The following is an 11,501-nucleotide window of genomic DNA, read 5'->3' as shown; positions in this document are numbered from 1 at the left end:
AGAGAGGCTGGATTTGGCTATTTGTTCTGTTCAGAATGAGATGGTTTGGGAGGAGTCACTGCTGCTTTCGGGTTTACTTACAGAGGACGAAACTCAGATCGGTCATGGCTCATTGTGCAACGGAACATCTCGGAAAATTTTCCGGAAACACTGACCACGGATTCTGCTCGGTACACCTCGCGTGCTGTTAGTAGGAAACGGCGTTAATCGCGCTATAATTTAACCAAATTAACTAGCATACAATGCGATAGTGCTGCCTGGAGACACGGATAGAGATCCAGACAGATAACCTGCTGGAAAAGTGAGCCAACAACAGAGCAACAAATCCACACGAAGTTTTTGATCGATTCGATTCGAACGAAAGAAAGAAAAAAAAAATGTCCAAACCTAATTATACTGGCATTTACAATATGATTTCCCAGAGTAATTTTGAAGAATATCTGGCTGCTTTGGGTAAGCTACAATATATTTTTCTCAATTTTGCAATCTAAGAGCATACTGTGAACTGCTAGAAGTCTATAAAGAGTATTCTTAACGAATCACATGCAGTGACTCGCTTTGATTGTAACTTGATGCTTGTTGACTGTGATGTAACGTTAACTTACCTGTCTTCATACCTTTGTGAACCTAATGGATGTACCTCCCATTAGTCTGGGTTAATGTGATGAAAAAACACGGTCTAATTATTTGCCGTGGGGAAGAAAGCCTAAACGAGATCAAAGCATTTTAGTGTGCAATATATATATTTTTCTTTCTGAAAAAAAAAAAAATTGAAGAAACATGTATCAAATGTTTTGTTTCTCTGACACTGGTCTCATCCTGCTGTTATATGCACCTAAAAATATAATATAATTCCCTAATATTGTTGCAAAATCGTATGAATTTCTTTTGTTATTTTTCCTGTGGAACACAGTGAGAAATGTTCAATAACTTGCTTGCCACTTTTTCATGCATTTGCAATAATGGAGCTTTTGAGCTCAATTACTTGACAAGCAGCATAAAATTATTATTCATACATTATATTCCAAGTCTTCTGAGTTTATATAATAGTTTGTGTGACAAACAGACTGAAATGTTGTTGTTTCTCACTGATCATTTTCTACCAGAAAAATGTAATCAGTTAGTTAAACTCAAAGTCATCATGATCCCAAAAGAAATCTTAACAGTTTGGAATAAAATGAGGTTAAGGAAATAATGACAGAATTGTTCTTAAAAAAAATGCTTATATAATCTTTCTTCTCTTCACATCAGATGTTAATTATGCATTAAGAAAAGTTGTCTGCATTCTGAAACCAAGCAAACATATTGAACATGATGTGAACACTGGCACAATGAAGATAAAGACAGTCACCACCTTTAAGAACTTCGACATGGACTTCACTTTGGGACAAGAGTTCACCGAGGACCTGGGACCAGTCGATGGGAGAAAGTGCCAGGTCTGTGGGTTCTTTTTTATTTGCACTTCTTGTTTTGATATTGTCTTTTTTTGTAATATATTTGTGGGAAACCTGGGCCCGTTTTAAAAGGAACAACCACCAGACAAAGGAGTGTGGTGTGTGTGGCGCTGATGGATAATGTCCTCCATATGTTTCAGACCACAGTGGACTGGGACGGTGATAAATTGGTCTGTGTGCAGAGAGGAGAGAAAGAGGGCAGAGGCTGGACACACTGGTTAGAAGGAAACCTCCTTCATTTGGTAAGCAAGTAGGGTTTGTGCTGGGCTTGGAAAAACTGCTTTACATATACAGTGGACATGTTTCCAGTTTTACTAGACTAAAAGGATTTGATAAAACTGTATGAAAGTTTTTTTTTAAATGACATAGTATTATATGTGTTTGTGTGTCTATAGCTTTTCTAGGTAAAATTACTATTTTTATTACGTACCTGCTTTTATTATAATTCCTGATGCAGTTATAAAAAGTGTGAGAAAAGTGACAGGACACCGGCCAAAATGAAAAGGGAGGGTGAAAGAGGAGATGAACAGAGGGGGGAGGGGGGAGGGGGGAGGGGGGAGGGGGGATTAAATGAGACGAGTGACAGGGCCTTTTAGGGCTAGTTTAAAGAGCCACTGCTTTTTGTGTTCAATTTTGGTTACACAATTGTATAAAATGTGTGGTCAGTAGGAATTAAAAAAGGAGACATTACATTGATCAAAAGTGACAGTAAATAAATGTACAATGTTACAAAAGAGTTCTATTTGGAGAGTTCTCTTCTTTTTGAGCACCAAATCAGCGTATTAGAATGATTTCTGAGGGATCATGTAACACTGAAGACTGGAGTAATGATGCTGAAAATTCAGCTTTGCCATCACAGGAATAAACAGCATTCGAAAGTCTATTAAAATAGTTAATTTGTATGACATTTTTGATCAAACAATGCCTTGGTGAGCATAAGAGAATTCTTTAAAAAAAGAAAAAAAATTCTTTAAAGAAACAGTACATTCATTTTAGGAATCGTTTCCATGGAGCAACCTGGTATTCAAGGCTTTACTCGGAAGCATAATGTTGATAGGACTTTCTCTGAATGTCTCTTGGGTTAATACTATGTATCTCTTACAATGTCCTTCATCCCTTTTCTCTCTCTCTCTCTCTCTCTCTCTCTCTGCAGGAGATGAGGGTTCAGGGTATCACTGCCAAGCAAGTCTTTAAGAAGGCTGAGTGAGCATGGAAAGTGAGAGAGAGATAGAGAGAGAAATAAAGGGGCCATTTGGGGGGGGGGGTTTAAGCTCAGATTGTTCTTAGAGCCGAGGGCTCAGAAAGAGGCAGTATTGCCACAGCGATTTGTTCCTGATCCACAACAAACAGTTTAAATGAAAACTAAAAACAAAGAAATTGGTCCCCTCTCTATGAATTGTTTCTGTTTTTAAAGCAGTTTTTTTTCCTCACAGTTGCAATCAAACTAAAATGTGAATTAGATCCTTTAAATTTTGATTAATTGCAGTAGTCAAACATTGTTTAAAAGTGCTGAAGTATGTATGGTCTGAAATGTTAGGTCATGTTATTGTATTTGTCCACTCTAGAATACAACCATTTACATTACTACAATAATTCTGTTTGTATGGATATATTTCTTTTCAGAGCATTACTAATAGCAACCCACACAACAGCATACTTGTGTAACTTCTTTGCTGTAATTATTTTTAGTTACTAGTTATTTTGTAATGGGGTTGGTCAAAATAGTCTCATATTCAATAATTGTGTGCAAGTTTGGCTATACTTGTGATGCCAATACATTGAAATGTCATGACAACCATTTTAGTGATACATTTTTACTGGTCTTCACTAGTTAAAAGCTTTTAAAACAGTCAAAACATGTTTTTATTTCAAGTTTTGCAGGTTTCTGTTTTAGAGGTAGGGGTTGGGTTAAACGATAGAAAATATAATTAACCTGATATAAAATCAATGGAAGTCTTCAATAATATAGTGAAACAAATGGGTGTGTTTATATATATATACACACACGCAGCCATTCAAAAGTTTGGGGTCAAGGGTTATTTTTTTATTTTTTAAAGAAATAGTACTTGTATTCAGCAAGGATGCATTCAATTCATTAAAAGTGGCAGTAAAGATATTTATAATGTTAGATTTTTTTTCAATCCTCAGTTCCCCCAAAAGTATTAAGCAGCACAACTATTTTGATAATTGATAAGAAATATTTCTTGGTGAACCAAATGAGCATATTAGAATGATTTCCAAAACAAATCTTGTGTGAATACTGGAGTAGGCCTAATGATTACTGAAAATCCAGCTTTGCCATCACACATTTATATTTCACAATATAACGGCCCCCCCAACTTTATTAATTTCTTTCAAAAACATTACCTTTGAACGTCATATCTTTCAACCACCAGTAACAAATTAAATGGCTTCCATTGTTCAATATATACAATTTTGGAAATGATCCAAATTTCTAAGAGATGCATTGAATTTGAAAAAAATAAAATAAATAAATAAATAAATGGGTTCCACCTTGCAGTTCCCTCAGTTTGCCTCTAGGTTTCGATAACAGACTTGGAAAAGGAATTTGGTAAGATTGGTTATTTCAATCACTAATAAAGGACAATGGGGACAAGCTTGTTTTGGCGCATATGTTTTGCTTTGTAGTAAAGTACATGCTTTTGACCGACAGGTTCGCCAGTGAGTTTTGAAATGAACTCGTTCTAACAGGGCAAACTTTAAGTCTGTTGCGTCCTCTTCTGGTAAGATCTAGTATGACATGTGACAAGTCTTCATCTCTTTGCATTGTACATATTTGAATCCCACAAATACAACATTTTTATTAAAATGTAATGAAACATCTGAAAAAAAAAACAAGAACTCTAAACTAAAGACAATATTAAGTTTTTCATTCATCTTCATTAATCAATATTGTAGAATGTACAGTAGGCCTATTAGATGTATTCTTGCTGTGAAAAATAAAATCTAGTTACACACATTCTACCAGAACAGGAGTAAAGCTTCTACACTGATAGATAAAAACACACGTTATATTTTTGTTATATACACACTATTCTTCACTACATATTTGTCAGGTTAATAATATGGAGTTAACATGTCAAAGTTCATCGTTCCATTCAGACTCCTGTGGCTGTGACGGATAAAGGGAGTCATGCCTTCTTTCTGTATATTCCTTTTCAGCAGTTGATTGGCTGTATTTTGCAGACATCATCATTGGCATATCTCCTTTACACGTTATGCCACTGTCCATGTCTGTGTAATTGTCAGCTGAGGAAGAAAAAAAAAGAAAATCAGTGATTGGCTCAGCTCATCGCTATATAGCCTAATCATTTTTGTTTTCTTTGAACTTCTATTTTAAACGCCCTTACATGCTTATATATATATGTATAGAGAGAGGGCGAGAGAGATTCTTTAACCAGAGTAGTCTGTCTTAGCTGTTGAAGGATCATATGATTAACAATAAATGTTCAATGAATGTGACTAATATGTTAAAAATGTCCTCATCAGGTGTAATCATTTTCTCGTAAATTTGCCTTATGAGATCAGACTAGAAAATCTGCTTACTGTACAAACCGGAAACTCTGTACTTGTTGTCACAATATGACTGCCAAATTAATGACGGAGGAAAGTGTATGAGTCGTGGGAGGCCAAAACACCCACTTGATTATTTGACATGCAGTGAAAGACGATGTCTATGTGGTTTTATATCCTCCTGTCTGTGAGTTGATAAGATCAGACGAGTTCAAAGGAAATTGCATCTCGTTTTATGCAGTGACTGACGCAAAGCCATATCTGAAGTCATCACAAATTTGGTATTGCTCATTTCGAAACTCTCCTGACTGTATACATGCGTAGGCCTATGTGTGTGATTATCAGAGGGACACTCGAGGAAAACGAAGAGTTTTACCTTTATGTTTGTCACATTCTGCACATATCTCCATGTCAAAGTCTGCTGGGTGTTTCAGGATGTCTGGAGGAAGCATTGGCAAGATGGGGTTTGAGGAAATCTCTGAAAACACACATGCACAACATATAAAATATATAAAATGACATTTCCTTCACATTTAACATGTATTGTTGAATGTTGTTAGATTTGCAGTTTTATTTACAGTATTTTGTATTTAACAATCATCAGATATGTCTTGTATTTTTAAGAGAGATTGCTGTGCAGTTTGCACTACATTGATACAAGTCTGTGAGCAGTTTGTGAACTGATAGGATGTGGTTTACCAGCATCAGTTTAACCATAGGCATCTTGTGCAAGTTAGCTGAAAGCATTTGACAGCACACAGCAGAAACGTGCATAAATGTTTTGACTGTGTACATTCACAGTGACTGTGGCAGATGTACTTAGATATTAGTAAAGGATTTCAGAGCAAGTTTATCCATCCCTCAATGACTGGCAAAGCATTATGTATAGCATTTGTAGGTTTCCATCTAGCATTAGAGACAGGGTTCTGCTACGGTTACCCCTTTTATGTATGTCAATGCGAAACTCTGCTTGCCTCTCAAGGACAATTCAGCCTACTTCCACAGAAAATATATTTTTTAATATTTTTTTTGACCGCGTAACATAATTGCTACCAGGATATGAGGAGACTTTCCAACCTATTGCACCTTTAACTTGATCCTTTATTCACAAATTAACATATCTTTGGCTTCATGATAATAGAGCTAAATATATAACCTACAGTATGTTCCACTTACCTGATCTTTTTGACTGATGTTTGTTTCTCCAATACATTATAAACAGGACCAGAAATACAATTAAGGCAGTAACAATGATCCCTGCCCACAGGCTAGCAGGTAATACCCAAGAACAAGCTGAAATAAAGAATAAAAAGGGACATAAGAGGCACAAACATGCTAACTCTTTTTAAATGAATAAATAAGATTGATTATGAAAAAATACATTGAACATGGTGACATTTCTAACAAAGGTAGCTTATAGAGACTTACATATAGTACCTGTTTGAATAGGTCCACACACAACATCTGATGTGCTGGTCCCAGCAACCTCTATTTTTCGACCTAAATCTTCACAACTGTAAATTGACAGAAATTAATTTCAGATGGGAAACTTTATAAAAGTTTATATAGCCTAGGGATAATAATTACTATGTACAGTATGAGTGTAATGGTATATTTTTGAATTGTGGGCAGGCCTACATTTTGTACGTGTAGAAAAAAAGGGAAAGAAATATTTGTGTGTATTATAACGTCAAAGAGAGGTTGAGAAAGGAAGTGATACCCACCCACCCTCCTACACATTGTACGTCTATACTTTTTTTTTTGTTTTAATGGAAGTGGTTTTATTTTGTGTAGGAGAATTACACAAGACACGTTTACGTAAAACCTGTAATGGCTAATTACGTGCTGTAAAAGCTATGTATTCCACCAGTGACTTTTTATATCAGATGGAGGTGGAATAGAAAGAAGCATTATAGGTGAACAATTTAAATATGTAGGCTACATGTAGAGGAAAAACTGGCAACTTAGAGAACTTAGACGAATAAAGAATCGTCCGCACTCTGCTCCAAATGAATGTATTAATAGCACAAGGTTTTAACCATCAGGTCTTCATCAGGCACAATACCAATAGAGTAATGAACTTTACATGAACTAACAATGAACAATACTTTTATAATTCTTAGCTTATGTTGATCTCAACATTTACTAATACGACTTTAAGATCTAAAGTTGTACCGTCCGTAGGCTATATGTTAACATTAGTTAATGCACCGTGAACTAGGTTATGTTAGTTAATACATTGCATTGTTAACAAATGAGACCTTATTGTAATATGTTACTTAAAAAATACAAGACATATTTGGTTGTATAACTTGGGAATGATCAATAATGTGAGTCAGAAGCTTCTGATTCCAGCAACAGTTTCACAAGAGATCATTTCAGTTTAAAAGTATGGTAGTCATTCATACTGTAGTCATACACTGTGTGTCGGGATTTTTTGAATTTATAAGTAATGTTGTGCTGCTCTAAATGTCAAAATTTGAGTCTCTCTAAATCACGTGATGAAATATTCATTTGCAAATGTGTATAAACTGCACCTTATAACCGACTCTCACCTTGTATGATTTTTGCAGCTGGAAATGTGGTCCTCCACATCACTGTAGGTTCCCTCAGGACAGGGTTTGCACACAGTGTCTCTCTGGAACGTGTCTGCAACACAAATTCAGTTATTCAACAGCCCTCCTGCCACATGTTCCAGTCCCAACACTCAATGGAAGCGGTTCAAACCATTGCAGATCTTCCGACAGGTATAGCCACAAAACACATGCTTCAATGCAAACTGATTCATTTCTTAACCTTTCAATATATGAGTCATTGTGGATATTGTGGCAAAAGCGTAGTTCATGTAGTTCACACAGTTCGTGATTGGTTTAATTCGGGCTTAGTTTGCCTTCTCAGAGTCTTTGAACCAGTTTTCAGAGTCATCACACTGAAAAGGACATTAACTTAGGAAGACATATCGAAAGATATATAGATGGATAATGATTTAAGCAAGTGTATATGGCTAACAAGTCACTAAATAAATGCTACAACTACTATAAGGATCAGTTTAGGTACTTGATGAAGTGGACTGTTGTATTCCTTATTGTAGCAACTGTCAGATTTTTAAAAGCGCACAGTGAGTGATCTCATGTAACTAACATGAGAGTTTAACACAGATTATATTTCACAATTGTAAAAATCCATTGGAAATTCCAGAGGGACCCCTGACAAATTTGCCTTTTGGATTGGCCTATATATATGTGTGTGTGTGTGTGTGTGTTCATAATGTGTCTGTTCATGTGTGTCTTGTAACGTATCATTTTAATTTATTGACAGAGACAAAACATAGTGTCAACTCAATATAGAATATATTTTTCAGAAAATATGTTTACACATATTTATAAAAGTTTATTTTTTCACACAAAAAATAGATGTCTTTATGAATCTATTTATTTTGATATATTCAGAGGTCTGTCCCATTTTTGAAAAGCCGTGCATCACATAAGCAAAGGTAGATACTTACACTGATGAGTGACCCCTTTTCCAGGAGGACACGTGGAGACAGGACTGCAGTGATCGCAGTGGGAATCGCTCACTGCATGTGGACAGTAGTATCTAGGCTTACACTTGCACTCCGTGTTTTTGTCTGCCGCACACTCCTTTACCAACTCCAAGTTACTGTCTGTCACACGTATACAAAAAAACATTACTCCCTGAAAAAAACATGTAACATTATTTGTACGAAAAACAAGAGTAAATGAATGTGAAATTACTGCTGGTGCACTCCCTGCAGGCTCGACACTCCTTCATGTTATTTTCCTCATCAGTAAATGTATGACGTGGGCAGGTTTTACACACTGGATTTGATATGCCATTACATTTGACATCCAAATAACTCCCTGAAAAAGAAAGAGCGCTCAGTTTTTGCACAATACTCCACAATCACAAGAGAAGTCTATCATTTATAAACTACGTATTTAGAAGCCAATAATGCAGTAATTTGTCGAAGTTGCTTGCATATGACCTGAAGAATAATCAACCCAGCACCATATTAGTGACTCTAAAATGTATTTGGAAAATGTCTTTATGTTTGTTTGCCCATATAAAGGGAGTCAATGGGGTCCAAAACAATAATATTGGACCCTAAAACACAATGAAACATTCTTCAAAATATCGTCTTATGTTTTCTGTAGAAGGAAGAATGCCATATACTCGTTTGGGATGAAGCAGGGTAAGTGATGACAGAATATTACTTTATTATTTTACATTGTATAGATTTCATTGCAGTAGATACAAGAAAACTAAGCAGCATATGCAATCAAATGATGCTTGAGTCTTTATATAAAAAAAAATCACTTTTGCAATTATAAATAAAAGTCCAAATGAAGTCTGTTATGTTCTCCTTAAGTTCAGAGGTTATCACATTAATTATGAACATCGTGCACAATGTTTTGAGAATCAGAAAGTGTTAAAACACTTTTTGGCTTTGTTTTGAATTATACAGAGGTGTAAAGTCCAGGTTCAGTATTTTGTTCCAATCACCTGGATTTGCTAATTAGCACAGTTTTTCAGCCAGGAGATCAGCTTGCTGAGTTCATGGGTGGAATAAACATATGGTAGGACTTTTACTTTCTGACACCTTTACTTTACACCCCTGGAATAGTTTTATAATTGAAAAAATAAGCTTATTATTGTAAAATGTTTTGCTTGAGAACTGTCCTTGAGCTATCTTTCATTAAATTAAATGCTGTTTTGTTATATAATGTGGTGCATACATACTTTTAATTCCATCTAATATTATGATTTCAAATGAATATCCTGCGTTATGTTTACATTTACATTTATGCATTTGGCGGATGCTTTTATCCAAAGACGACTTCCATTGCATTTCAAGGCCTACACATTTGTACATTCTTATCAGATCTTATGTTAATCTATAAATTCCGGTAACCATCAAAAGCTCTCTTGTTAGCAGGGTTACAGTACAGGATGTCCTGCATAACAAGCTAGTGGGCTGATTTCACCTTGATGAAAATATGATGAGTAAAAATAAGACCCCGTGCCTTACAGTCAATTGTGGGAAGTTATGCAATTAGCATATAACTCAAAACGAAATGAATATAAATACACTTGTATGATCTTGTCACTGTAAAACATCGCAGTTAAGAATTCAGATCGCTCTTTTTCACATATTGTTTTGGTGAACTGCTTTCATAATGTTGCTTAATGTTTTAAAAACGTATTTTTTACCAACTATAAGTGATACAATGTTTAAAACACGCTGTTATAGATTTCAATATTATTAAAAAAAAACTACATTCCCAGTAGCTTCGTTATATGCATCAAAAACGATTTTAATAAAAATTGACAAAAAAAAAAACTTTAAACAAAGTAGGTTGTACAGTAAGGATATGAAAATCTCACCTTTCGGACATTTCATTTCTCCCATCTCGGCTACTTTCACTGTTGTCTCGGTTTGCTCCTTTCAAAGTGAATAGTTTTGTGCAGTCATATGAAGTCTTTCCTCTAAACAAGGACAACTTGAAGTGATTCTAAAAATCTTGATTCTTCTTTTTACGTTACCAAGGAATTGATGATTATTCGGTCATGCTGACCCACGCTATTGTGTCAGTTTTCTTCTCTTTTCTGTCTGTCTGTCGAACACACTTGCTCTATCTTTTTGTGCGGTGTCTCTGTTCATCGGCTGCGGGCAGGGGAATCATTTTTTCTCAATTTCCTTTTGTGGCTCTTTTTTTTTTTTTTTACGTCACACACATTTAACCCCCTCTCTGTAACTCTTTCTTTTCTGCCCAATGGACTGGAAACCCCCGTTACTTTAATCCACCCTCTGCACTTTGTGCTTGCATTCTCTCGCCTTCCTTCCTGTTCACACAGCATTAAACCCTGAGACAGAGAGATAATGTCAACACGGCAACAAGACCATTTAGAATCATTTATTGTGTGATTTAAATTTCTCAGAAATAGTGTTGAGTAAAGCAGTCAACATTAATAAGGACATCCAAACTAAAACATCTTGAGTGCTTTAAATAACACCAGGCATGATTTTTTTGTGTTCGTTTATCTGTTGTTATCATCTACTCTGAATCACACATTTGTGTGATCTAAATGTCAGAAAAAATGAGGTCTGACATGAAAACCCACAGACTCTAGTGGAAGATACTCTCTCTCTGTGTGTGTGTGTGTGTGTGTGTGGTGTGTTCTTACACTTTTCCTCATTTGGTCAGAACTGTTAGCAGTGTAGTTTCATATCATTACTGTACTCTCTAATGTGAGTGCTGTTATGTCAGTACACAGAAGACCATCTAAATACCAATCAATATCTAATATTTTACTCTAGTAGTTAATGGAAAAAGGTATTTCCTCACATGATTTCTAATCTCCAACATATAGTTAAGACAAAATGTGCTGTCTTTGAAATACACATACACTATATATATATATATATATATATATATATATATATATATATATATATATATATATATATATATATATCATACATTCACAAGA

The 11,501-nt window shown here is 35.3% G+C and overlaps 2 protein-coding genes across 3 annotated transcripts; one reads left to right on the top strand and one right to left on the bottom strand.

Moving 5' to 3' along the window:
• The first annotated feature begins 33 nt into the window (after window positions 1-33).
• rbp5 (retinol binding protein 1a, cellular) lies at window positions 34-3,570 on the top strand. Its single transcript, XM_039680187.2, has 4 exons — window positions 34-453; window positions 1,252-1,436; window positions 1,595-1,696; window positions 2,608-3,570. Exons 1-4 carry the CDS (start codon window positions 378-380, stop codon window positions 2,659-2,661), a joined length of 417 nt encoding a protein of 138 aa, XP_039536121.1. The 5' UTR covers window positions 34-377; the 3' UTR covers window positions 2,662-3,570.
• A 686-nt stretch (window positions 3,571-4,256) lies between these two features.
• Window positions 4,257-10,703, bottom strand: LOC120484746 (tumor necrosis factor receptor superfamily member 5). 2 transcript variants are annotated; one of them, XM_039680163.2, is made up of 8 exons: window positions 10,395-10,703; window positions 8,744-8,869; window positions 8,494-8,652; window positions 7,544-7,637; window positions 6,417-6,502; window positions 6,165-6,281; window positions 5,365-5,466; window positions 4,257-4,724 (listed from the first exon to the last, which is right to left on the bottom strand). In XM_039680163.2, the coding sequence occupies exons 1-8, from the start codon at window positions 10,417-10,419 to the stop codon at window positions 4,555-4,557; spliced, it is 879 nt and encodes a 292-aa protein (XP_039536097.2). In that variant the 5' UTR covers window positions 10,420-10,703; the 3' UTR covers window positions 4,257-4,554. The 2 variants fall into 2 exon arrangements, with proteins under 2 accessions (XP_039536097.2, XP_039536098.2); XM_039680164.2 differs by having other exon boundaries at window positions 6,426-6,502.
• Between the last annotated feature and the right edge of the window lie 798 nt (window positions 10,704-11,501).

The sequence above is a fragment of the Pimephales promelas genome, chromosome 12, assembly GCF_988280905.1.
Source record: "Pimephales promelas chromosome 12, fPimPro1.hap1.1, whole genome shotgun sequence".
NCBI lineage: Eukaryota > Metazoa > Chordata > Actinopteri > Cypriniformes > Leuciscidae > Pimephales > Pimephales promelas.
This window is presented reverse-complemented; position numbering and strand designations above follow the sequence as displayed.

Bases quoted from the DNA above. Each gene is read 5' to 3' on its own strand.
- LOC120484746 (XM_039680163.2), bottom strand. From the start codon at position 10,419: ATGGGAGAAATGAAATGTCCGAAAG. The intron at 8,653-8,743 runs GTAATTTCACAT...TACGTGTGACAG, and splicing joins CTGCAGGGAGTGCACCAGCA to ACAGTAACTTGGAGTTGGTA. The intron at 5,467-6,164 runs GTAAGTGGAACA...GTGTGTTTTCAG, and splicing joins ACATCAGTCAAAAAGATCAG to AGATTTCCTCAAACCCCATC.
- rbp5 (XM_039680187.2), top strand. From the start codon at position 378: ATGTCCAAACCTAATTATACTGGCATTTACAATATGATTTCCCAGAGT. The intron at 1,437-1,594 runs GTCTGTGGGTTC...CATATGTTTCAG, and splicing joins TCGATGGGAGAAAGTGCCAG to ACCACAGTGGACTGGGACGG. The intron at 1,697-2,607 runs GTAAGCAAGTAG...CTCTCTCTGCAG, and splicing joins AAGGAAACCTCCTTCATTTG to GAGATGAGGGTTCAGGGTAT.